The 27,839-nt window shown below is 42.3% G+C and overlaps 1 protein-coding gene across 1 annotated transcript; it reads left to right on the top strand.

The window, feature by feature from the left end:
• The first annotated feature begins 249 nt into the window (after positions 1-249).
• On the top strand, positions 250-27,487 carry LOC128378456 (adenylate cyclase type 9-like). Its single transcript, XM_053337979.1, has 10 exons — positions 250-2,062; positions 19,527-19,699; positions 21,377-21,487; positions 21,903-22,159; positions 22,300-22,402; positions 23,093-23,301; positions 24,024-24,183; positions 24,402-24,544; positions 25,625-25,648; positions 25,925-27,487. The coding sequence occupies exons 1-10, from the start codon at positions 250-252 to the stop codon at positions 27,303-27,305; spliced, it is 4,374 nt and encodes a 1,457-aa protein (XP_053193954.1). The 3' UTR covers positions 27,306-27,487.
• The last annotated feature ends 352 nt before the right edge of the window (positions 27,488-27,839 follow it).

Genomic DNA, 27,839 nt, shown 5'->3' with positions numbered 1-27,839 from the left:
GCAATAATGAACTACTCAAAATCTTTGGAAGGTGTACTGGGGTTTCTTCAGCCACTACACTGCTAACTGAGTATAATTTTCCTGGAAAAGATTTTGATTATGCTCTGCTTTTTCACTTTTAAGACTTTTTGAAATTTAGTTGTTATACTGTGGCTCCATACTTTGCCTTACTACTTTACCTTCCTTTTCTACCTTGAACTGCCCCACCATCTGCATCATCTTTGATTTTGGAAAGATAAAAAAAGCAACATGGCATCTCCCCAACATCAACAACTGCTGCCTCACAACACAGAAGTGAGCTGTGACTCAAGCGGAGATGGGGGCGTCTCAGTGAAGATTGGCAGTAGTGTCAAACACAAGCACGGAGGCGGGCCACTTGGTTCAATCGGGGGAGGCTTCATCGGAGGATCCAAGCACTGCAAGTACAGTATCTCCTCCAGCTGTAGCTCTGGGGAGTCCGGAGCGAGGAGGCCAGTGGTCAAGAGCTTTCGCACCCAGAAGAAGATGCCTCAGCTTTTTGAACGGTCTGCAGGTCATTTCTGGGACCCAAAGTTTGACTCATCCATCCTGGAGGAGGCCTGTAGAGAACGGTGTTTCCCTCAGACCCAGCGACGGTTCCGCTATGTGCTGTTTTACCTGGCTGCTGTTGGCCTCCTCTGGGGATTGTACTTTGCTGCCAACCCTTCCCGCTGTGACAGGACAGCTTTTCTAATTCCCACTGCATTCTTTCTCCTTTTCTGCCTCCTCCTCTTCCTCTTAACTTTCACAAAGCTTTACTCTCGCTGCTACAACCAAGTATCACTGCTTCTTATCCTTGTAACCTTCATCCTGACACTAGCCCCACAGATCCAGACTGCAGGCTTCAGAGATCCAGAGACTCCTACACCTACATCTGATGTGGAAGAGCTCAGTGGCATGGGACCCTCATACAACCTTTCCTATGACAAACTGGTGGGAGACAGCACTTGGTCCCCCTGTCTCTCCCCTGTAGGCACCTTTTCACTCTGTATTGAGGTTCTTCTGTTGCTTTACAGTGTTCTCCATGTTCGCCTCTATGCTTCTGTTCTACTTGGGCTTTTCTACTCTGTGTTTTTTGAGAGTTTGGGTTGGTGGCATCTGACCCTGACAGGGGGCGATTGGAGCATAGCGTCTGGAGCAGACTGGAATACACTAAGCTGGTTGGGCCCAGCCAAAGCCCTGCTCCACCTCTGTGCCCACGCTATTGGCATGCACCTGTTCATCATGTCTGAGGTGCGGTCACGAAGCACCTTCCTCAAGGTGGGACAAGCTATCATGCATGGCAAAGATCTGGAGGTGGAGAAAGCCTTAAAAGAGCGAATGATCCACTCTGTCATGCCCAGAATTGTGGCTGATGAACTGATGAAGCAAGGTGATGAGGAGATAGGTGACAGTTCTGTGAAGCGATACTCCACTAGTGGAGCGGCAGCCGCTATCTCCAGCCCTAAGAGTAATAAACGTAAGAAAACCTCCATCCCTCGAGGTCAGATCATCTTCAGACCTTTCAACATGAAGCGGATGGAGCCTGTCAGCATCCTCTTTGCAGACATTGTGGGCTTCACAAAAATGTCTGCCAATAAATCTGCTCATGCCCTTGTTGGGCTTCTCAATGACTTATTTGGACGTTTTGATCGGCTTTGTGAGCTCACTGGCTGTGAAAAAATCAGCACTCTAGGAGACTGTTACTACTGTGTGGCTGGATGTCCAGAACCCAGATCAGATCATGCCTATTGCTGTGTGGAAATGGGCCTGGGCATGATCCAAGCTATTGAACAATTCTGCCAGGAGAAGAGGGAGATGGTCAACATGAGGGTGGGTGTCCACACTGGCACTGTACTGTGTGGTATCCTTGGCATGAAGCGCTTCAAGTTTGATGTTTGGTCAAATGATGTCAACTTGGCTAACCTAATGGAGCAACTAGGTGTGGCTGGCAAGGTGCACCTATCACAGGCCACCGCTGACTTTCTGGATGATCGCTACAAACATGAAGATGGACAGGTCATTGAGAGAATAGGACAAAGTGTGGTGGCAGACCAGCTCAAAGGTAGGTGCGCTGTGAATATAAGGTATAAATGAGCATGCCAAGTATAGATGTTGTGAGTGGAGATAATGTTCCAGCTTTTCTTCAGTGTTATTTCATTTTTTATTGTAGCTTGCATTATGAAAAACGTAGGTTTAATATCGAACAAGAATAATTCCAAGGTCAGCAGTTGCTACAGTTGTGAGACTTATCAATGCAATTATTCCTCCATGAACCTACAAACTTTGGCATTTTTATGTGCTTATGTTTATGTCCTATAATGCTTCCCTGCCATTACTAGAGGAAATTATGCCAACATGTCAGCAGTTTAACTCCAGATTTATCAAAATAGTGGCACAGGAGCATTTGTATAGCTCAAGTTGGACACAGGATTTTAGCATTGTTTATTGTAACTGGCACAGATGGGCTGGCAGGAGTTTGAATTTGTGATCAGTGCCCTCTGTGGTGTTGGTATTATGTGACTGTATCACAGACAGACGCCATTTTCTTTCCCAGCCTCCCCTGCACCCTGTCTCTGCCCACTCTTTATTCCCTTGCTCAATTACATTGCCTTCCAGACGTCCTCAATGTGTCCTGTTCTCTTAACCTCGCTCTGAACCCCAGGGAATGCTTTACAACACTGCAACGGTCTCTAATAGTGATTTGCCTACAGCTTTGTCTTCACTTCTCTATCTTGTCCTTACTTCCTTTTGCCTCAAAACTGCTTGACTGCAGCTTTTATTTGATACATTTATGCAAATTGCCCCAGTGTGCAACTAATTGTTGTCTTAATGACTCTTTCTGACATTTAAGGTTGCTGATCCATTATTATCCAGTGTAAGTGAAATGACAGTCTCACTAAGGTATTGCAGATGGTGTTGATCATGTCTGTTAAATCTGCATTTCAGGTTTATTTTGTTCCTCTCCTTGGAGGCTACATGCCAGATTTTGTTCACTCCATTTCAGGCACAGATTAACATGGATTATAAATTGATAACCTGCACAAATGAGGAATGTAAGTGTACGCATTAATAATTTGTGTGCACAAATGATCAACTTGGCCTGGCAACCAGTGCTGTCAACAGTTAAGGAAGGAGATGAAGTGAAAGTGCCTTTTGTTTACCAGCCAGCCCAGAGTGATTTATTTGCCTGCATTTTCCCCTCATCTCTTAGATTAATGAGTGACTACGACTCTTGCACTTGTTCCTTTTTTCTTCTTTTTTTTATTGCAAGGATAAATGTGTTACCCAAAGTGTTATCGCCTCCTCCTCTTTTTTCTTCTGCTCGACTTCTTTCTGGCCTCCATCATGTATTCAGTTCCCTTCCTAAGATTTATTCTCCCCCTGTAGATTTGCTGTGCCAGTGAGAGAGCTGGCTGTCAGGAGAGAGTTGTTCTCTAGTGCTGTAAAAATCCCTCCACTGTCTAGCTCAGTCAGTGTAAATCACTTGGGTAACATTGCAGCCAGGCTTGGATCCTGGCTGGAGCTGGTCCCTGTTGCCCGACTGAGAAGTAAATTGCTCTGACCTGGACACAGATTTGTGCAGCTGTCTTCTTTGTGTTTTTGATGTTCTTTTTGAATTACAGTGATGTTTCACCTTCTCACAAATAGTTTTTGGCTTATAAGTGTTTTTACAGCTCCACCATAACTCCAGGCTGCAGATTGTCAAGTCTTTTTGTCCCATCTTTCAGGTGCACATGTTCTAAAGTTTCTCCTTTTTTATTTATAACTGTGCACTGTAATTATACACTATTTGTGGTTCATTGTAGCAGAGGCTCACATAGGGTGCAGTCACATGTGGTTGGCTGAGTGTTACAGCTGCATCCTGCTGGCTTTTCACTGACCTGAGGCCTGTGGTTTTAGCAACAAATTAACATGTGGTGGCTCACTTTACATCCCAGTGGATGAAACTGAAGACAGCTTGAGGACTTTACAGTTAGATTTAAAGCTCTGACTAATGATGATTGTTGTGGTTATCAATTAATCTGATTGTTTTCCTAAAAAATCAGGCAATTGTTGAGTCTATAGAATGTCAGATGAAAAAAGTAAAATAAAAAAAGGCCATCATAGTTTCCCAAGCAGATGTTGTCGGATTGCTTTCTTTGTCTGACCAATGGTCCAAAACTTTTAATAATCCGTGGTAGAAATTAGTCTTTGACACACAGAACATTACGAACAACAGCATTTAGAATAACTTAAAAGTGTTATTGATCTGTAAACCAAGTGATGCTTTCCATTAGTGTCAGTTATGGATATAAAAAGAGAGAAATAGAATTAAATAAAAAATGTCTCCTGAATAAATAATTTATTTTCAAGCCAATTTAAATCAAGTTGTTGATTCATAATCTTTCGATTGACTAATGAATTATTGTAGCACTGGTTAGCTTAAAAAATGAATGTAGCTACAATATAGCTCATGGGAAGGATATATTGAGATTATCCTTTTACAGGGTTAGGGTTATGGTTAGGTTTGAACAATGCACACCTCACAACACTCTGTACAAGACTCATTGTGGGTGGTTGTCTCTATAAGGGGCTGCACGTGAGGCCAGACCTTGTTGTGTTGTGTTTTTTCCTTACTGGAAATGGTTGCTATATTTGGCTCCGTTTCCCTGGAAAGTAACCGTCTATGTCCTTCCTTTTGTGCTTAATGCAGAATGATGGCACCTGTACAAGATTATCCCTTTGGAGGAGACTGTCAGTATGGCCCTGTTATCTTTGTGATAATGACAGAATCACCGCAGAGAGTTGGAGTTGCTCCGTCTCTCCTTTAGTAACCTTTCTTTTTCAAGGGAAATTCAATTATTTGTGTATTGATGTTGACTAAGCGTTGTGTTACGATGTGAAAAGACCAAAAGTAGTTATTAGGCTCATTAAGAGTTGTTGCCTTCATTTGTAACACTGTGATAGTACATAAAATGCCCAGACTACTTAATTGTCTTAGTGGCAGATATTTTAAAAACTCTTCTCGTTGTTCTCTCCCCTGCTGTTGCTATTACCCAAGTTCAATGAATAAAGAATAAAATAAATAACCCAAATGAACACTAGTTGCTTCACTTTGATGTTGTAAAGAACACTTTAATTAATTTGACCTTATGACAGCTCTTTCCTATTATTGCACAGCCCCTTTCCACTCATTATGTACACAGTTCTCAGGAACCAGTCGCTTGAAGGTAAGGCATGTTCTCAGATTCAGTTTGAAATTGTGAGCTTGACCTTTTCCAACTTAACTGCTGAGTGAAGCTGTGCTCGGGCAGCTGTGTACAGTATCCCGCCCCGCTCTCTCCTCTCCTTTGCCCTTTGGGAGATTTCTAATTAAGCAAGACTGGGTAATCTCCTTGGCTAAAGTGATTAATGTTAGTAATTCTCCATCATCATATCTTCCCACACTGGCCTGGTGTTATCCTGACCCCAAACACATCAGCTGCCTGCCAGCTAGAAGTTTTCATTACAGCAAATGATATTGATTGCCTATAATGAGGCTGTCATGGCTGTGTATATTTATGATGAGGCAACAACAGAGGTTCTCATGTCATGCAGATATCATAAACAATCATAGATAAGATAATATGTACTTGGTCCGTGATATTAATTTGTACCAATTCCTTGTCCGCCTTAAAAACCTTGAGAACAATAATTGATTAGCTACATTGGGATTGATTTGAGCACAGAGTAGAACTTAGCTGCAAATAGTTTCAGTGATAAATGTTCTCTGTCTCTTCATTCTTGCCCTAATACTTCACACTCTGCAGCAGGTATTAGTTATTGGGAGATTGATTTGGGCTTTTGGGAGCCTCTCTTGCTCTCTCTCTCTGTCACGCACACACACACACACACACACACACAGACACACATCCCTTCCTCTACCCTGCAAATTCAATTCCACAGGGATGTACTGTCAGTCAGTAAAGTGTACAGTATTTGCCTGAGGCTCAGTGGAGAACTGCTTATTTTGGCTGCTACCTGTGACCTTGGCCCCAATAAATGAGGTTACACTTATAGAAACAGAGAAGGCGAGAGTGAAAGTAGATGAACTGCTCTTACCTGTGGTGCAGTTTTGCTGGTTGAGACTTGGCTTTGGTCCAATTGATGGTGGTACTAAGAGAGAAGAAATGCATTCAGCATTGCCTTACCCCCACTACGTTAAGCCACCATGTCACTGAACCACAGCATTGAGCTCCAGAAGAATCCAAAAGCGGATAAAAGGAGGCTGTACACATTTAAGCCTTTGGATTTCACACCTATAGTGCTAGCTCTGTGTGTGTGTGTGTGTGTGTTTGTGTGTGCACCATTTATACACACTGCCATACTCAAAAAGTTAAAAGGTTTGGCTTTTTCACCCTAATATATATATACAGCTGTCTTCTCCCCCAGCCAGCAATCAAATACCTGGCATAATTTTTGTCTAGACTCTTGAGTCCAAATCAGTATGCACACACAGCATTAAGCCCTACTGAAGGGAGGGGGAGAGGGGGAGAGGGGAAGAGGGGCGGTCAATAGTGAAATGGAGTGCTTTGAGTCGAGTGGCTTACTGCTACGATGGGGTAAAGGGGGCAGATATGGAGAGAGTGTGGTTAAGCTGTGGTGGCAGCTGTTGGTATGGTTTTTAAAACCATTGGTAAATAGATCCTGGGATTACTGTTATACACCAAACTGTGTGGTGTCGCTGCCCTTTCATCTGAAGTCTGAGAGGGGGATGTGACTGCTCACAGACTGCCAGGGGAATGAAACAGCCAGGGGGACTCTGAGCTGCTATATTGTATTGCAGTGACCAAGCCCTGCCTAGAACACCTTGGCTGTGCATGGTAGATTACAGCTCTGCTGAGAGACTAATGGCGTAATACATCACACTGCATTGTACAGTACCGCTCTGTACTGTGTATTATAGTTCAGCACAGCATGGCATTGTAGCCTGCAGCAATGCAATCTCGCCAGTTACCATCTTTGTCCTTATCATACTGAGCAAGTCTGCAGAGCTTTAGGATCCCATGTCATGCTTTGCAAACATAGGGCCATTGTGGCAAGGTTGTTGGAAGGTCTAAAAGGTGGTGATTAGTGGGATTTTATAGCTGCAGTCATTTAGGTTATCTGCTGTGTCACACTGTTACTCAGCAGGATTGGGCTACCTGTGCTCATTCACAAGGATTGTGCAGCAATGGTATTGCTTGCTGCTTCAGCCCAGCAAGCAATAAAAGATTTGTACTCAGGGGGTGTAATGAGTTTTTAGGATCAAGAGCAGAAAAGCAGTAAACATATAATTTCACAGAGCTGCAAATAATCATATCTGCATGGGCGTGAGCTTTCTATTGGGCTGATACTGTTGGAGATTTTGGTCTGAACATCTATGTAATCTGTTATGCTCCACTTAATCCTGACAAGTGTCAGAGGACCCTGCAGACCTCTCAGTCCCCCTATCGGGGACAGCTGTCCTATTGGCTCAATGGTGAAGTGTCCTGCCCCTATCCAGTGTGACAGAGATAACCCAGGGCGAGGTGGATGAGAGAGCCTGATATCAGCGCCACCACTGTCTGTCTGATAAGGGCCCACATGCAAGCAGGCTGACATGACTTAGCCTGTAGAACATATTCAGCACATGTAGCATGTGGAGTAGGACATGTTATCACAAGATGCTGTCTGCACACATTGTTTCACTTAGTTCAGAAGCCCTTTGTTATTTTAATTGAATCCAGATTAAATTAAGAATAGAATGTGATATCAGTGGCAGTGCCTGCAAAGAGTAATGCTCTGGTGCCATGAAACATGACCTGGATAAGCCAGAGAGAGGATTTTAGCTTAGGATGGATGTAACCATTTTGGATTATTAATGCTGCTTACAAAACTGTGCTTTATAAAGCAACCAGTACTGTGTTAGAGCTGACATCAGTTACTGATATCGGTATATTTTGACTAGATGTCATTATTGTAATATGGCAATATTGTAATCTTGTAGCAATTACAGTATCTTGATATTTCCTGATTTGAAAACATGCTTGTGAAGCAGTAAAGCACTACAATGTAGTAAACTCATTAGACTCCTCTTGCTCTACCTGCTTGGTTATAGCATTCATTTGTTAGTGAATGTTTCTCTAATTTTCTTGCTTGTAAATATCTTAAGGGACCATTTATACAGTTATTGTTGTATTATCTCATGATAGTTTTTGAATTATCAAGTTGTTGAGGCAAGATTATTTCAGAAATATTTGGCAAGCCTCTTTCTAAGAAAAGTGTAAGAAAAGTAAATGCTCTGGGGGCATCTTGTGTTGTTAAATGGGAGAGAAATCTTCTTTGGCTCCTCCACATTTCTGCTGCTCCATTACCTACCAGTAAACTGGTGGAGTAATGGAAGTAACCTAATGTTGTGTAGCTTGTTGTATGGAGGCGGTCATATATGACAGATGTCTGCTTTCTGGTGTAATTAGCCCCACAGAGGTTGTGAGCAGTGCAGAGTTTTGATCTGCAGGATAGTAAACATAATGTCTTTATTATGTTGGCCATGTGGTTTCTTCTCTTCAAATTACAAAGTGTACTGTATGTCCTCAAAAAGCTTTCCTTGTAGTGTTTGCATTTGCAGTTTTTTTATCAAGCTCTCTAAATAGCAGAGGCTTGCACACATGATTATCACTAGAATTACGCTCCTTTCATTACCTCAGGGTAAGAAAAATCTTACAGTGTCAAAGATATAGTAATATTATGCCATCTTGATATGCTTATGCAGCTAGAGATTATAAAGGAATCTTCTTGCTGCTCTCTCATGATTGAACACAGCAAATCAATCTGTTATCATACACTGTAGGATTTCACATATGCAAATGTGCTGCAAGGATTTGCTTGCATATCTTTCTGCAAACATAACTTCCCTCCCGCAAATGAAATAGAGAGAATCGAGAAAAGAGGAAAGGGCATGAAAGAAAGGTGAGAATGAAGAAAAAGTGGAAAAAAGAGAAATATATACTGTCTACAGACTGTGACAAAAAGATGGATAGAGTTGCTCCTGTTCGGTTCATCCTGTTCAGGGCTTTTATGTAGCTCCACCCGACTCACAGTCATAACACTAGCCTCAGCACAACACATGGGAAAGGACATTTCCCATCTGCAGCAATTCTCTCTCACACACACATACACACACAAACACACACATATACACACTTACTCCAGCTCCGCACCCTGGGCCCACCAAGGCTAATTGCCATGGCAACAGTCTATTAAAAGGGACGAGGGTCAGCCGGAAACTGGAGGTTCTTTTTTAGATGGAAGAACTGGTGCTCCGACTGGGAGAAAGGGGCTAAATTGACTTTATTCAGCCGAAGCTCTGACTTTCATATGGTGGTAAAAACCACGTGAAGGCTTATTTTTGTGTGAGCACAGCAACAATAAGCTGAACACTCACAGCGATTCAGCGATTCTTACATCTCTAGAGGACACCTACACAAGTGTAAACTGCATGCAGTCTGACTCAAAGATTTGTCAACCTTGAAAAAGTCAAAGAAATATGCTGCTGCTGTTGCTATCTCACGGTATATTTGATACTTCATTTAGATCTCTTCTTGTAAAGTGTGAGTTGAGCCATGCAGGGTGCTCAGCCCTTCTCAAAGATGCTTGGGTGATAACTGGCTATCATGACTCACTGATGCATCCTAAGCTTTTCTCCCTTGTGATGAAGGGTACAGAAAATGCCAGCACTCCTCCTAACAGAGGCACACTAGCCTTTACTGACATTGACGGATGGAGCTCACTCTTAAGGTGACACACAGTAACCCCACACTCACTCTTCTACACACACACACACACACACACACACACACACACACACACAATTTCAGCTCTTTACATAAACTAAATGCAAACACCTACACATGCAGCCGCACCCTGTCCATGTTTGTGGCTGTAGTGACTAGTTAGTGTGTATGGCAGGGAGTGTGTGTGTGTGTGATAAATGGCTATGTGAATTATGAATGATGGAGGATGACGGGGAGCCAGTCAACCCTGAAGCCCGCTACTGCACTCACCCCGCACAGATTGACTGTGCATGTTTGTGTGTGCGTGTGCAGTAGAAGTGTGTTCTACACCATGAATTATTTTGTTATGTGTTATTGTTATTGTATTGTATATGTGTATTCATGTGCACTGTACAGACTGTGAATTGAAATGCATTGTACTATCTAAGCCCAGTTTCAGCTCCCTCGGCTCTAATGATGAAGAAGCCTGTATGTTGCAATGCTTGTTTTTCTCTTTTATATTCATTTTCTTCAATATCACTTCTGACCTTTTCTTCCTCACCATCCTTTCTTCTTCTCCTCCTATTATCTTTTCTTCACCCATATTTCTGTGGTATGTAGACTTACTTACTACCATCTTAAATATTCAACAGCCCTCCTTGTTTTTGAATGTTTTATAACGTGTCTTACATGGTCCAATCACTACATGAATGTGTGAGTGTGCTTGTTGGCTTACTAGAGCTCAAACAATTAGGCAATTAATCAATTAGTCATTCAACAGAAACTTAATTGATGACAGTTGTGGCAACTGATTAGTAATACATCATAAAAATGCCTTGCTTGCTTTTCTCTGTTATGCCATTATTATCATGTGTTTGTACTGTTCATCAGACAAAAAGCAGTTAGAAGATTATTATTGACCAAAATGACATGACCAAATGATGAACTGATTATGAAAAAAATATTGATTCCTACATTTAAAATGAAAATTATGTTTGCCTGCCTGGTGTATGGTATAGCTTGACCAGTACTGGAATTGTGAGGCTGATACTGATATCATATCAAAAGTGATTTGAGCCTGTCTCAGGTTTAGCTCCATCCGTTGGCTTCAGTGTTTGACAGCCCTCCTGTATCCCCACCAGCTGTCAACTGCTCCTCCTTCCATGTACTTAACCCAGGAATCCCCCAGGCTGTCACTCCTAAAGGCCATTGCTGACTTACTGCATGTATGTGTCTGTGGTTGTGGGAGTGTGAGCGTGTGGTAAGTACCTGATATATTCCTGGCAGAGGTCATTCCCCATCCTTTTATCACTTTCAATCTGTCTCTTCGGGTCGCTCTTCTGTCTTCCTGGCTTCCTACCATTTTTCTTTTTTGCAACTGTCCATCATGCTGCTGTCTCATTTTGTAACTGTTGAGTCAGTGCTGCCTCCGCTGCTTTTGAAATGACATTTTCTTCAACAAACATAACAGCAATGCCTATATTAACCAATTGCATTTCAAATTGTTTCCAGTCTTCCTCTCTGTGCTTGACCATGCGATTGAATGAACCTGTTAGTACTGCTTTTTAAGAAGATGCTAGTGAACAGTGCTAAGAACTGTCTGTCTCTGTATCTCAGTCAGAATGTGATTCAGGCTTTCTTTGGTGGAACCTGAGCTTGTAGTTAGTGTCTTCATTTATTCCTGTTTTATTAGCCTGTTTTAGATAACTAGTCCTCAGGGATTTGCGCAGTGCTCAGCAGAAGATCTGGAACATTTTCATCATCAACCCCTGGTTAAGATGCCATTACTCAAAGTGCTGAGTAAGCATAGTCTGATATTAGAGGAGAAGGAGCATGAGGAAGATATGTGTCTTTGTTGGCTGTTCACTCTGATCATTTACTACAAACTCGGTCACCATTTAATCAATGAGGGAGCACTGTTCATAGTTAGTGGTCAATAGGATCTCAGGCTGTGACAATTCAGCATGTGATGAAATCGAATTTCAGTGAGAAACAGGATAATCCCTGAGAAGATGTTTGTCTCTTTTAGTCAAGTGAAATCTCCTGGTCAAGAATGAATTAGAAATTGTTCCTTTCCATGATTTTATTTAAGTGGTTAAGTCAGATGAAGACAGAAGAAGCGGTGGCTCAGGAGGTTAATTGTCTTCACTAATTGCAAGATTGGCAGTTCGATTCCCGACTCCTCCAGTCACATGTCAAAGTGTCCTTGGGCAAGATACCGAACCAAAAATTGTTGGTGTGTGAATGTGAGTGAATGTGAGTGAATGATTAGAAAAACTGATGAGCATGTTGGCACCTTGCGTGGCAGCCTCTGTCATCAATGTATGAATCTCTGTGTGAATGAGTGAATGTAGTTTGTAGTGTAAAAAAGTGCTTGGAGTGGTCAGAAGGCACTATGTTAATGCAGTCCATTTACCATTTACAGCTATCTGAAAAAGGAAAAGGGTTGTTGGAACCAATGGTTCATGTCATCATGAGGTAGAGGAACACTTTCAGCTCTTTGCCCTCAAAATGTATTTAATAGTAGTAGTTATAGCAGTTTTAAAAACCTTCAAAATGCTTTATAGACTAAAAAAAGTATGTTACATAATCATTGAAAAGATCTTCACAAAAGTAGCTACTCTCCTAGTAAAGCAGTAAAAAAGGAGTAGTAAATAATGTTTAAGATAACAATATAAAAAAGAGATCAAAGATCTGCTTATAAAATTAAATAAGTAAATCATTAGGAGAGATTTTAATCATACATTTTAATGTAATGGGCTGGGAGTTCCAGCACAATGCTCCACAAATCACTTCAGTATCTGATGCTGTGAGTTGATTGCAAAGTGTTTTACACTCATTCTGTCTTTTCCTTAAATGTTTTCTTGAAGGGGGATGATTTAAAATGGTATTTTTCAAACAAGACCGTGCAAGGCAGCTAAGCACTATAAAGAACATTTTAAATGCTTCAAGAACTTCTTTGAAACAGATTGAGCTACATGGGAAATTAGTAAAATCAGATACCTCTGTGGCAAACTTCCTCACTTGTTGAGATAATTAAAGTAAAGTTTTGCTTTTTCGTATAGATATATTTCTGCAGTGTGAACAGATGTGCTGAATGGCATATGGAGCCATATGGTGACGATTATGAGAGAGATGACAAGAAGGTGGGGGCATTTACATTCAAAGGAGCTTGTATGGGTGAAGGGTTTGACAGAGGAGCCGAAGATGGTATAAAAAAGATGAGATTGAAAGTCAAAGTGAAAGCTTTTGGGATGATGTCAGCCGGGGCAATTCTTTGCAGTGATGAACGTTTTAAGCCTGTGTGGTGATGAGGCAAGTGGATATCGGCTTGGACACAAAAGAACAGGGAGGATAGTTGGATTTAGGACGGAGAAAGAGAAGGAGAGTGAGAGAAAGACGGAGAGTGAGTTACAGTGATACATAATTGGGAGAAAATAGAGGCCACTGAGAAAAAGGTGAGGTGGGAGGTTTAGAGATTCTGGAGGGATGTCAACTGTATCTATTGTTCTTCCAGCAGACCATGGCAACCTGGGGCTGTCGAGGATGGAGGGATCGAAGGCACAGAATACAAAACTAGCGCAGGGAATAAGAGACAGACACAGCCAAGTGAGAGTTAAAGACTTTGGAGAGATGTCAAGTGTTTCTATTGTAATTTTCAGCAAGCTGTGGTAGGGCGGGATTGAAGCCAGGAAAAGAAAAAACACAGGCCAAATATGGAACTTTTGTTATAGTGCCATCCCTGTTTACAGCACTTGGGGACAGAAAGAGGGGAAGGATATTGACAGATTTTGTTGATTGCAACGGGAAGTGGAAGGCTTAAGTATGGCTTGTTGTGCTAGAGAGTGTGTTTGTGTGCAAGCGGAGAAGTACTCTGATGTAACCCACAGTTTAGAGACGAGTGTTTGTCCCACCACTGACATGATAATGCGCTGAGAAAACCCAGGTGGTGTGCAAGATTTGCTGTTTCTCTTTGTGAACTTATACTAAGAGGTCATTGACTGTGTTATCTGGGGTCTCTGAATGTTGTAATAAACTCTGTTGGTTTAGCTGTTTTTCTGAGTTTGATGTGTGCTGTAGTCTAAAAGTAAAACATTTGGACAAACCTTTTCATTATGGATGTGAGAATGTGTCCAAACGTTTGACTGATGCTGTACATATTAGGCACCAGTGTTTGGTCTACAGAAAAAAATGTTTTATATGTCTTCACTATTAAGTTATACAGCCTTACCCACTTCAACAGCATGATATGAGTTCATAGCTGTTTCAAAATTGCAAAGTAAGAATTCTGAATAGCCTACGCAATCAAACCTGTCAGGAAAGCATACTTTACTGCACATGACGTGCATTAGGCAGCAAACAAAAATAATCACTTGCAAAAGTAGCAGGAGCACTTTTAAATGGAAATGGAAACTGGCAACAACATGCCTTTTTCAGAGCTCCAAGGAATTTCTGAAGAAGGCATGTGGTTGCTGACACATTACCACATGAAATAAATTCTGCGTAGCATATCTGTCACTACAGAGTGCTTCTACGTCTTTCTGGCTTACTTATAATGTGAAACAAGGCTGTTGCAATGTTTTTGAAACAGTAGCACAAGATCTCATCGGAGTAGTTTGCATTACACAGTGGAGCAACATGTTGTCAGTTTTTTTTAATAATTGTTTTGACATCTTTTTGCTGTTTTGAGAAAGAATACTTATAAGTTAGACAACATAACCAGTAACAGCAAGGTTATGGGAAAATAGAAGAATTCAAGTAGTTAGAAATTATGACACTGATTCTATGTCTATACTAAGTATGGAACACCCTGTCATATATATATATTATTCAGAAGACAGTCTGTTGTTGGCAAAGTCAACGTGTGAAACAGCTTTCTCTGTTGACACGTCTCTCTCTGCTTGACATTCTCTGGCATTTGACATGGTGAATAATTCTGCTCACCTTCTGACATGTCCTTTAATGCCTCAGAAGTAACCGGGGCTCAGCAGAAGTGTTCAGCTGCAAAGAGGAAGGTCAACACTCACCCTCTCCCTCTCCCTCCCCCTACCCATCCTCATCTCGGGAGACACATACAGACTCTCTGCACCTCCTTTTACTGTCAGATATGACAGTGTGAGTCCCTCGGTGATTCCTTATGAAAAATGCATATGTGTCTTTCATGTTTTCTGACTGAATGGGTTCACCCACAGACGGCACACACAAAATATTTGATTCCACCACTGCTACCACAAATTCCCAGCCTCTTTCTAGTCTCTACATCTTTCTTTCCTCACTCCGTCTTTCTCTACTTGAATTGCTCCTAAAATCTCTTTAATCTCTACCTCTCATCTCCACCTCCTCTCTGCAAACCAAGCCGCAGTAGAGACGTTCTCCTAAACAAGCTGTCATACTGGACAGGTTTCCTCCTGCTCCTCCTGCCCTCTTCCCCCCGACAAGGACAGGATGTACAGTATATCCCAGGATAGGGACACAGTGGAGTCAGAAGGCAGGTGGGGGTGGGGGTTTGGTCAGGTTGCTTGTTGGCAGCGCCAACTGGCATGGAGATCTGCCCGGCCTAGCAATTCTAGTTTCTCTGCACCACCTGCTCCACTGCCCTGCTGCTCCCATACCTGGCCCTGGGAGGCAAACCTGTCATTATTGGAAGATCAGGTGCATGATATGTTTGTTTTTGTGTGTGTGTGTGTGTGTGTGTGTGTGAGCTGATTCAAGCGTTTCTGCCAACTCTCCTTCCCTCTCCGTTGCCCTCCCGTTCTGCTTTTAGTAATCCTCCCTGGGACAGCAGCATTTGCTGCTCAGTCCCACTTAGGTTGCAAATGGAAGTTGAAAGGAGAGATGACACTTTGTGATAAACAACCCAAAAGGTTTTGTTTTTATAGCTACTGCGCCTTTAGAATTGGTGTGCTTTTTCTCACAATTTATCTATTCTTTATTTTCTCTCTTGTTTATCCCAAGGGTTTTTTTTTCTTGAATAACTATTTGGCCTTCCATCCTCTGTTCTGTCTTTGTCTGTGTGCTTTGTTGTGTATAGGATGACTTTTATACCTGATAGTTTGCATTCAAGCTTTTTGTCATTCTGTCTGCTCAGGGCTGATGGGTTGCAATGGCAGTGTCTGAATTGACCACTACAGTCATGATATGTGTTGTAGCCACCCTTTTTTGTGTATGTTTGTTTGGCACATTCAAGACCTCCCTCTTCACAGAAAAGCGGGGTTCAGGGGCGGCCTTTGTCCCAGAAGAGCTTGTGTGTGCTATGAAGAGGCGAGAGGAAGGGAGGAGTGGCGGTAATGGTGTTATTTGTTTGCAAAGTGCTTTTCTCATGTCACTCTCCTCTGTCCTGAACAAAGGGGCTTGGAGAAGGAGATAATGTGACTGGGCTTTGGAAAAGGTTATCTACTGTTCCCTGTCAGCTGATAGCACAGGACAGGACACTTCAAGTCCTATAGCGCCCAATGGCTGCCACTAATGATGCTCTTCAATTAGCCCAGGGTCATCAGAAATGGAGAAGAGGCCAACACATAAATGAACTAGCATCACAGATCATCAAACAGATCTGCACAGACATACAGTGAGTTAGAAATAAACAAGAGACATTAATCTGAACACACAGCATGACGTTTCCTGACCTTTTTCCCTGCCGTGAGGCCAAAGAGCACAGCTGGATTTTGATGATGTTGGACCCCAGTCAGCCCAGTTTATTAGAGCCGCAATTTACTGCCTGACAACACTGCAATTTCAGCTGCCACAAGGTTGGATCGTAAAGACGAGAGATTGTCCTAGAATGGCCAGGAAAGGGAACGCAAACACTCACATCTGCAGACACTTGAACTCACGTTACCCCTCATACAAACACACTCAGATAACCCAGCATACATCTCTGCAAGCCCCTGTGGTCGATTTATCTTGCTCTTCTCGGGCTGTCAGGGCTCTGCCATGTGAAGTGATTTCCTGAAACAATCTGTCTGTCTGCAAAATGAGATCGATGTAACATACGACCACATGTGAAAGGCACTACCTATGTTTCTCCTCTTTAATCTGATGAAAGGGGGGTGCCCTGAAGGCCAAATTCATTTTGATTTTTTTCTTTCTGTTTTGATGCATGATGTTTCTGTGTATTTCCTAAAATCAAGCCAGGAACACATTTAATTTGAAGTATGAATTTTATGTATGAGTTTCGACCCATTTTACGTACTGTGGTGTTTTATTCATTTGCATTCTTGTCCGTCTTGTTTGTAATTGCTTTATTAATTGTGTTTCTTTTTTAAATATTGGGTCATCATTCTTTCATTCACTATTAAATCTTCTCCACCCTTTCTCTAGAGTAATGTGTTGGTGTGCATATTATCCAGCTTGAAACACTTCATTATCTTTAATAAGTTGTTACAGCGTTGGGGTTCAGTCATTTCTGTTTAGGTGGCTTGGTCCCTGTCTTATAAAGTTTTATTATTACTCAGCAGGCACCATTGATTTAACAGAAGATATAGGATTTGAAATAATCATGACTCATTAATTGTGATACAGTGTGTACTTCAACTCGAAACGGACATGACTGTTTCTCTGACTCAAGTGGTCCCAAGCTGGCTGAGTGAACAGGAAAAAAGTAACACCTATGCAACTCTATACTCACAGCATTGAGAAAAATGAGGCATCGTTTGACATCTCTTTGCTGTTTTCCGTATTTCATTTCGAGCTATCTTAACCTTTGGAACTTGAATGTGTTGAAAGCACACTCAGTGTCATGGGCAGCCTGTTTGAAATTGAAGGAAAGACAGAGGAAGAGGAAAAAAACAGAAAGGGAAGGGAAAAAATAACCCCAATGACCCATGAGTAGAAGCAGAAGCCTGTGTGTCATAGTGGGAGGCAGAGAAGGATTTGATTAGCAAGCTAATGAAATCAGTCAACAAATTGTGCGTGTGCGTTGTGTGTGTGTGTGTGTGTGTGTGTGAGTGTGTGTGTATGTGTGTGTGTATCTTCAGATCCATATTTGACACACAGTCCCACTCACATTCTCGTTGTCAGAAGCAGTGAAAAGCTCCCCTCAGTTTCCTGCCGCCTCCTTCTCGTCTGCTGTGCCATTCTGCTGTGCCATTGAAATCAGTGTGTGGAAGTAGTTCTTTGTTACTGCTGTTTACCGCCTTCATATCTCATCCTTGAATCCTCATCCACCTAGCTATCGACCCAGCTAGAACCAAGCTGTCCATCCACACCTCCGTGGTTGGAGGTGGAGTGCTTTTGTGAGTGTCTCATCATCACACTTGTGTTTACATCCGTCTCTTTGTGCATTTTACTTTCTTTTTCTTTATGCCTGCTTCTTGCTTATCTAATTTTTTGTCCCTTAAGTTATGTGTGTATCTTTGCAAAAGAGTCAACTTGTGTCATGCATGCAGTCTCTGTTTGTGTGTGTGCGTGTGTGCGTGTGCGTGTGTGTGTCAGCAAGTATAGCTTCAGGGCGGCTCCATTGAGGCGAGGCAGTGGCAGGCCTGTCTGAAGTACTTAGGGCAGACAGTGCTCAGTGCCCGAGGCTGTGGCTTCACTGACTGTTGAATTATGTGGCTACGCACACCAGTCACAGGTACTTACCTGTGCTCCTGACAAACACACAAACAACTGTTAGTGTAGTTGCAGTTTGTCACCCCTGCCTTGTGACAAAAAGCTGTGTTGCAGAGACAGATGTGGAAGAATTATGTTTGTTCAGTCACATACACTTGGTCTCAGTGAGGTGGACTCAATAGCTACAAGCTCTCTATTTGTCTCTGTCTGTGTATCTATCTGAGCGACAAAGTTGGCAACATAGACCCAAACAGGAAGTGGGCCATATGTCCGCAATCATGATTAAAATCGCTCAGTGGGAGCTTCCTGGTGACTCAGTGGTCTAAGGCTGCAGAAAAGAAAAAAGAAATCTGTCTGAGTGTGAAATACACACAAGCTTTTGTATTTTAAGGCATCTTTGTTTTGTCAGCTCAGCAAGTCAAACCCCTTGTGTTCATCAACAGTTAATTAAAAGACCCTGATCTCAATATTACCACATGTTGCTATTGTCTTTAGTGAACTGTTCAGCTGAATTTTGGCCTAAAGCCTGCACAAACACATACACACACTTTTAGGACTTATGGAAAAGATAACATGTAGATAGACGAGGGAGGACACAGGTGTTCAAATATTTGGCCTTGGCTTGGTTGTGTCTGAAAGTGGAACTGTCTCATGGTCAGTGGCCACACATGCATGAACTCCACATAGACACCTGCATGACATATAAATTAAAGAGTAATTATCTCATTACAGGAGGATTTCAGGAATTCAGGAGGCTATGATGGAAGAAATGGCAGTGGACAAAATCAATTTGCGGACCTTGACAGAAGTGTTGTGTGTCTCTGTAGCACTCCATTATTCCCATCTGTCATATTTTCAAGAGGAGAAAAAATACTAAATCCACCAAAGATGCATCACGTCATGTTTATGTATATAGGTATACGGTAACAAGAATGACTCATGTGTATGACCTTGGCTTTTTCAACTGACAGAGATTGATATTCAGTGCTTAATCCTCTCATGATTCTGGGTTTCTGCCAGAACCTCTGAGGACTTTTTCTTATATAATTCACAGAGGGAATTCATCCTGCTGGGTCTGAGCTTCTGCTGAATCCTAAAGCAACTCTCACAAATAAAAAAGCCTTCATCCACACATTGCAGCCCTGTTCCTCTTACATCTGAGAATAAGAACTGATCTGCCAGTGACATCGCTCACTCCTTCTCTCTCTTTGTGTCTCTTTCCAGGCCTTAGGACTTACCTGATCTCTAGAAGGAAAGTAGAGCCACATTCTCACTGTAGCTGCTCCCAGTTGGGGTTGGCTGGACCAGAGCATACAGATACTTGCTGCCAAACGCCCAAGGTGCACACACCCGATGGAGGCCCTTCTGCTGGCACCCTGCCCGCAGAAAGAGCCAAGGTGAGTGCACACCTTATTTGATAAAAAAAGTTGGGTCAGGGAGTAAGTATATTTCTAGGATCATTTTCCATTGCGCATCTATATTGCCTGAAGAAGAACACTGAGCTGCATGTTCTCCTACAGCCTCTTTGATGTTCATCTCTCTGCTCTCATGCTTTTTTCATGTGGGTGTTGCAGAAGCTCTAATAAATATTTTGATTTTTTTTTGCATGGGATGAATTTCCTTTTGTCTTACCTTGAGAAAGTGAACCAGAATAGCTTCCATCCCTGCTATTACCCCACATCTTAACATTCCCATTTGTTCCATCCTATTACATGATCTTAACCTTGGGCAACTTGTGTAGTTAGAGCATCTTTTTTGATCTCCATATTTGGTTTATGTGCACCTGTATGTGTGCACCCTCACACATGCCTTCATGTCCCACTTGTGTAGCACCCCAGTCCTTTTTTCAGTCCTAATTAAATCCTTATTAATAAGAATCTGAGAATAAAACAGCAAGATCTTATTAATTAGGCAATCAAAAGCGCTATTCTCCCCGGCCAGCCATCTACATAATAACTGACCCATAGTGCTCATCAACCCAGAACATGTCCATCCATTATGTCCTCCTTAGCTCTGCCTTCAAGGGGAATTTCTCATGTGCTTCCAAAGTGTGCTACAAGGTCATACTGGACTCATCATAACACTGCAACACATTATTCCTTTATAATTATCCTGCAAAAAGCCTGCACCACTGTACCTCATATTCCAATTAATCCTCCTTTGGGGGGGGTGGTAGGTGGGGAGGAAAAAAAATTATACGATGAAGATTGAGGATGATGGAAGGCAGGAGAATCAGTGGGGGTCCTCCATATGGTAACAAGCTCACTCAAGCAGGGAGACAGGGAGCCTGTCTCAAGCCTTTCTGCCTGGTGACTCCTCCATTTACAGTTTTTCATCTTGTGCATGGCTCGCACACACATGCAGATATGGTTCATTGTGAAGGGTCACACTCTGGGATCTTGAAAAAGGCTTAACGACATTTGAATGGTGTGTAAGGATTTATAGGCCAGGTGCGGTAATGAACGTTTGCTCATTTAATGTAGCATGTAGGTACACATAGCTTGCAATCTCTGTGTTTACATTATGTATGGTGTGTGTGTGAGTTTTGGCATCTCTGTACTCCACAGAACGTCGCACATGTCAGTGTCATGGTCAGTCAGAGCGCAGCATAACTATCACACAGATCTCTCTCTCATATGTGCACACTTTCCATTCTGTTTGAAAAGGGTGAGTGGGATGAAAATAAAGACCTTGAGCCCATGCAGACGGCTCTTGTTTACTCTCCATCTCCATTTCCGTTTCTCAGTGGCTGCTGCTGCTCTTGGTAGTATTGAAATAAAGCCAGTAAAATTTTGTGCAGTGAGTGAAAGACTTGTCACTACATCCCTAGTTTATGTTTAAGTGATACGTTTTGTCCCTTTGTTGCTGCAGTGCTGTTGCGATCACAGCTGATACACGTGTTTTGTCATCCTCCTTGATCTCCATCTCATGTCATTTCAACATGTTTTTTAACTGCTCATGTGCTCTCCTTGAGCTGTATCTCTCAAATTTATGAATTCTCTTTCTTCTTTCTTCTACCCATATGGTACAACTCCCTCCGACACTGTCCCCTTCCGATATCTACCTCCCCGCAGTCTCCCTGTCTATCCTGCAGTGTGGTCCTAATACCAGGGGACGATCAGGTTCTGGAGGAAGGAGCGGTGCACAATGGCTGCCATGACGACCACAAGACCAATAGCAGCAAGGTTATCCCGTTGTTGTTGCCTGAATTAAACAGATGAGACTTTTTACTGTTTTTGTCTAAGATGATAAATGTTTGACTTTTTCAGGTGAATAATAGTCTGTGTCTGTCCAATATAGTATATGTTATGTAGTTATTTTTCCATCAATTTACTGGGGCATCATAAACCAAGTCTGGTTTCATTTACTCATGCCCAGAAGCAAGAAGGCAGACTCAAAAATAGTTCAAAGAAATAGAACTCCATGAGTCCCAGTTAAAGTGTGCCACAGACACACACGCACATGAAAGTGTGTTACTGTAGTACTTTCTTTAAACTTTTTAGCTTAATGTATTGTTTGGACTGCCTCTTATTATTACTGGCCAGCAATGATATAATATTTGGAAATTCAGTTCCTCTTTCTCTCCTCTTTTCACCCTAGGACTCTACAGTGCTGAAATGTTCTCCAGTAGTTTCTGTAGGGCGCAGCCCCAAGGCTCTGAACGGCCTGCTCAGTCCTCGATTGGAAACCTTGAACAACAGCCAGACATCACTGTGTGAGATGCTGCAGGAGAAGGAGAAGAAGACATGGAGTGGAGGAGCCATGGGCATGGACCACTCAGCGCTCATCCCTCTACGCTCCAAGAACTTCAGGGAGAGGAGTGATGCCCACTTTGTGGATGTTATCAAAGAAGACAGGTGAGTGCTCCAAGGAGTTAATAATGGATGTTAGAGTAGTGGATAAAGCCAGTTATTATGTAAATTTGTCGGCTTCCTTTAAGGTAGTTATTGTAACACCGGACATCATTTCTACTGACTATCCTCTCTGCCTGTCACAGCCTTATGAAGGACTACTTCTACAGACCTCCCATAAACAAGCTAAGCCTCACCTTCCTGGAGGGGACCCTGGAGTCTGCTTACCGGATAAACTTCCAGGAGGAGGTATGTGTGTTTTTTGTGCGTGACATAACGGCGCTTGCATGCCTGTGTATTTAATGATGCATACGTGTGTGAGTGTGTGTGTGTGTGTATTTTTGACTTTATCTGAGAGCAGTCCGACAATGGTTCAGAGTTCACAACACACTCATAAATTACTGATGTCTTTATATGACTGCAGTCATCGAGCCTCTGTTGTGGACTTTGTCGGTGTGGAATCTCCCTGTTTCTGCATATTTGATGTACTTCCTGTTTGTATTTCTCTGTGGGTCTGTGTTTTGTCTGGGAAGCCTGTTAAAACTGCTGTGGTATAACCAGACCGGTCAAGACTGCGGCAAAGGCAAATCACTGCAGGACCTTACATGTAGTTTTGTATGAGGTTGCAATGCCCTCTGCTGGTGTAAAATCAGACATGCGTCTTGTGTCTTTATAGCTGCAACTGTTGCTATTGTTTAGTATAATGAGTCATTGACCTGATTGGGGATTGTTTCAGTACAGAATTACAAAAGTCATTACATTATGATTGATTGTTGTATTCATTTGCAACTCATTCTGTACAATGAGACTTTTTGTCGATTCAATTTTGCACTTTGAAAAGATATTCTAGTTCTAATTGTCATCAATACTATGTAAATGTTTTAGTATTGTTACATCTTCTTTGATTTTCTCCTCCTCTGCATTACTGGTCTGTCCCAGGTGGAGAACCTAGCAGCGGTGCAGACTCTTGCCAGTCCAACATTCAGTTCTTTCCTGGACCTGCTGCTCTGCTGTTCAGTGTTTCTGGCTCTCTCACTGGCCTGTTTCCTTCGACCACTAGTCACCCAGCTGACTCCGTCCACACCAGCAATCATTGTAACTGCTGTAGCTGCACTGCTGGAGGCTCTAGCTCTGCTGTTTGCTATACGGTGAGAAACTGAATATAGTGGTTGGGGGAATCAGAAACCCAAGGTTTGCATGTAGACTGAACAGGATTATGTTTACCTGATTGCAGGAAATTGCAACTGTAAAACTGTTTGGGAAATTGTGTTTTGTCTTTTAGTTTCCATGATAATGACATGTGCATATTGTTTATGTTACATAGACTTTTGCTTTTAATTCACAACATAAACATAAGTGTAACTTAGTATATTCTAAATGTACTCATACTGTTGGAAAATTAGATCATTAGATGGATATGGGGAGACAATGAACTGCAACAATCTGGTGGCCTCTGTTGTATCTCTCTTCCTAATTTAGTGTCATCTCCATCTTATTGCTGTCTAATGAAGGCACACAAATTCAAAAAAAGAAGTAAGGGGGCTGGAGGAAAAAAAGTCTGAACATATTTTACAGATATTTTATAGATTTTATATTAAAATACTATTTAAAGTGGGTGCCCTGATAGTGGATCAGCATCTATAAAGTGATAGACTGAATCTGTAAAGATGTAAGAGATGCTTTGTGAATACAAACCCAGGTGTGGAAAATCATGTCTGGAATCAGTTTATCATTCAAGGTGTGATCAGGCTGAGATCAATCTGGGTTCAAACGGTACATTCAACAATTAGATAAACACTTAATTTATATCATCTCTAATATATCAAAGTAATCTGTGTATCAATCGTTGCTTTCTATTTTCCTTCTCCAGCACGGCTTTCTACCTGGAGAGTGCTTTGAATTGCACCCGAGCACTGATAAGGGCAATCTCAGGCTGGGTACCACGGCACTTTATAGGAGCCGTCCTGGTGTCCCTGCCCGCTGTGACTGTCTTCTCCCATGTCACCTGTGACATGCATCTTTCAATCCAGGTGGGTTTACAGTTTCACATTTTTAGAATAATTTTTTTGGATCATAAGGGTGTTGGATTCTGATTTTGTTATTTGGCTGCTATCTTCAAAGCAGTTTTATTTGCTCCCATTCAAGTCCCAATGTGTACCTGCAAGGTTATCTTGTTAGTAAAATTTCCCTCCAGGACTTTTATATTTTTGTCTAATGAATATGTTCCTGTGTCCTATTTTTTGGCCAGTTCACCATGTTCATCTGCTGCGCTGTCATCATAGCTATCATTCAGTACTGCAACTCCTGCCAGCTCAGCTACTGGATGCGCTCAACTTTAGCAACTTTGGTGGGACTGGCATTGCTTGCCTTGCTCTTCAGCTCTCCCTGCAGGTATGAAATACCAGATGTATGAAATGCCCATGAATCTTGAAACTATGATATAATTAAAATACATTGAACAATGATTTAAAGAGGATGGAATGACTCTAAGTTGCAGTCTAGCAACTTCCACACAGTTCACAGCCTTAAGACTTTGGGTCTATTAGTCCAAGGTAGGTGGGTAGATCTTAAGCCAGTTTATTGTAATTAGGCACTTTACACATAGAGCAGGTTCTAAACCAAACTCTTCAGGTTTTAACTTTAAAGAGACCCAACATTCCCACATGAGCAACAGTGGCAAGAAAAAACTCCCTTTTAACAGGAAGAAACCTCAGGCAGAACCAGACTCAGAGTGGGCAGCCATCTGCCTCGACCGGTTGGGGTAGAGAGGAGAGAAAGGAATGATAGAGGAGAGAAGCACAATGAAAATCAACAATGAAGCTAGAAGGTCCGGGACTGGAATCTGTCATCCGGACATCTACAGGCCCAGATTACCTGTGAGACGAGAAAGCACAGACAACTCTGGGGAAGAAGTTTAGGTTATTGAATGCAATTAACAGAACATGAATGTTAATGAATATAGATGGATGGATAGAGAGAGAGAGGGAGGAGGAGAGAGGAGCTCAGTGCATCATGGGAGTCCCCTGACAGTCTAAGCTAATAGCAGCATAAGCTAAGAGCTCTAAGAGCCCTAACTATAAGCTTTATCAAAAAGGAAAGTTTTAAGCCTACTCTTAAATGTAGGGAGGGTGTCTGCCCCCCGGACCAAATCTGGAAGATGGTTCCACAGGAGAGGAGCCTGATAGCTGAAGGCTCTGCCTCCTGTTCTACTTTTAGAGATACTAGGAACCACAAGTAGACCTGCATGCTGGGAACGCAGTGTTCTAGAGGCGTCATGCCTCCCTCATGTATTATCCCCTCAATTTGATCTTTCCCTCAATTCTGGAAGTAGTTGATACTTAAAGCAAACAGAACAAGAAAGGCCAGATTCTGTTCGAACACCTTTTTTATGTTCAAAGTCTAATTAAAAAAAGAGTACAAATATATGTTTTTATGTATTAATTAGTGCTACTTGTGTTTTATCTCTTATAGTGTTGCTCAGAGTCTGTTTTTCTGGTATGTACAACAAATTTTGTTCATTTGTTCATCTTGTTTTTTCCCCACATATTTATGCTCACTAAGAAAGCATATATGTATCATCAACCATTCAATTTTCTACTTTTTATAGATATACATGTAGTCACTCACATATTACCTACATCATGCACAGAAATGTATTTTGGTGAAGCTTCTGTAATTGCTGTGTTGCTTTCAAATATCATTTATTTTGACAAACATTCAGTTTGTCTGTTTCCTTGCATTTCTCTATCCCTGTCTGCCTCTCTCATTCAGGTCCGGTGGACAGAACAACAACAGCAACAGCTCCATCCTCATATCTGACAGCCCAGCAGACCCTGACCAACAGTCTCACCTCCAGGATCTGCTGGGCCCTGAGGTTTGCGTCGCCTTTTTCTTGCTCCTTCTCCTGGTTTGGTTCCTTAACCGTGAATTTGAGGTCAGTTATCGCCTACATTACCATGGCAATGTGGAAGCTGATCAGCACCGCATCAAGATCCAGAACATGAGGGACCAGGCTGACTGGCTGCTTCGCAATATCATCCCCATACATGTGGCTGAGCAACTGAAGGTCACGCAGAGTTACTCCAAGAATCACGACAATGTGGGTGTAATATTTGCTAGTATTGTTAACTTTAGTGAGTTTTATGAAGAAAGCTATGAGGGAGGCAAGGAGTGCTATCGTGTCCTCAACGAGCTAATTGGGGACTTTGATGAGCTGTTACGGAAGCCTGCCTTCTCGAATATTGAGAAGATCAAGACCATTGGTGCTACATACATGGCAGCATCAGGACTAAATACGCAGCAGTGTGCAGATGCAGCCCATCCTCACGCCCACCTCCGCGCTCTTTTTGAATTTGCTCTGGAAATGATGTGTGTGGTGGACGACTTCAACAAGAATATGCTGGGCTTTGGCTTCAAGCTTCGAATTGGATTCAATCACGGGCCTCTAACAGCAGGAGTGATCGGCACCACCAAGCTTCTCTATGACATCTGGGGTGACACAGTCAACATTGCCAGCCGCATGGATACAACAGGTGTTGAGTGTCGTGTCCAGGTCAGCGAGGAGAGCTATTGTGTGCTCAGTGGCATGGATTATGAGTTTGATTACCGTGGCACAGTTAATGTTAAAGGCAAAGGCCAAATGAAGACCTTCCTTTACCCTAAGAGTAGTGACAGTGGCCCTGTGCCTCAGTACCAACTGTCAGTCTCACCAGAGATCCGGGTACAGGTAGATGGTAGCATTGGGCGTTCACCCACTGATGAAATTGCCAGCATGATGCCAGCAACCAGCGTGACTGCAAGCACTACCGTTACTATGGTACCCAATGCTAGTGCTGGTTCCTCTACAAACACAGCGCTTGGTCGTGAGAGAGACGTGGCACGGTGTGGAGAGAGAGTGGACATCCTTGAAAGACGTCCCTCTGCAGAGACTTCTCATGCTCAGCGATCCACGTCTCACAGTGGCCTGACATCTATACCTATTACCAACATAGATGGACAACCTCCTTCTGCAAATAACAAACCACCCATCATCTCATCCGCAGTCCAGCAAAATGCACGCAGATATTCAACAACAAAGTCCCAGAAAGACACCAAGCAGGACAAATACGAGGGTACTTATGACAGTAACACTGGAGAGTTAACCAGACTTTAAGAATTTGCTACAATTTGATCACATATCTTCGACCCTTTAAGCTCTCATTCCTGCCGGATTGCATTAGTTGAATTGCAGTACATTTGGTTCTACCCCAGGTAGAATCACAGGGTATAGAAAGACCCACAGGCCTTTCTCCTGCATCAGAAGGTTATTTTAGGTCTTAATCTGGGGGTGCTATGTTGACCACAAAGAAGGTGTCAGGCAGGGAACACAGAAGAAATGGGAAGATATGATGGCTGACTCTGAACCTTGCCTGCTCCAAATCCCATCATCTCCCATTAACGTACTTCATCTTGACACCTTTAATCCTGATTATTTGTTTCATATATCTTTTAAGTGCCTTTAGAATAGAATAATGTGTATACTACGCCTTTTTGAGTATAAGGGTAGGATAAGATAAAGGGAAACTGTACATTTGCTAACTTTTTTGGGAAAAATGCTTTGCTTTTGGTACAATTTTACTTTCTAAACTGTGGTTTGCTATAATATTTTTGCCTTTTATCAACAAACAGCTCAGCAAGCTAACCTTAC

This window comes from Scomber japonicus, chromosome 18 (assembly GCF_027409825.1).
Source record: "Scomber japonicus isolate fScoJap1 chromosome 18, fScoJap1.pri, whole genome shotgun sequence".
Taxonomy (NCBI): Eukaryota; Metazoa; Chordata; class Actinopteri; order Scombriformes; family Scombridae; genus Scomber; species Scomber japonicus.
This window is presented reverse-complemented; position numbering and strand designations above follow the sequence as displayed.

Excerpts from the sequence above, each read along its gene's own strand:
- LOC128378456 (XM_053337979.1), top strand. The coding sequence starts at position 250 with ATGGCATCTCCCCAACATCAACAACTGCTGCCTCACAACACAGAAGTG. Across the intron at positions 22,160-22,299 it reads GATGTTATCAAAGAAGACAG|CCTTATGAAGGACTACTTCT; the intron begins GTGAGTGCTCCA and ends TGCCTGTCACAG. Across the intron at positions 24,184-24,401 it reads ACATGCATCTTTCAATCCAG|TTCACCATGTTCATCTGCTG; the intron begins GTGGGTTTACAG and ends TTTTTTGGCCAG.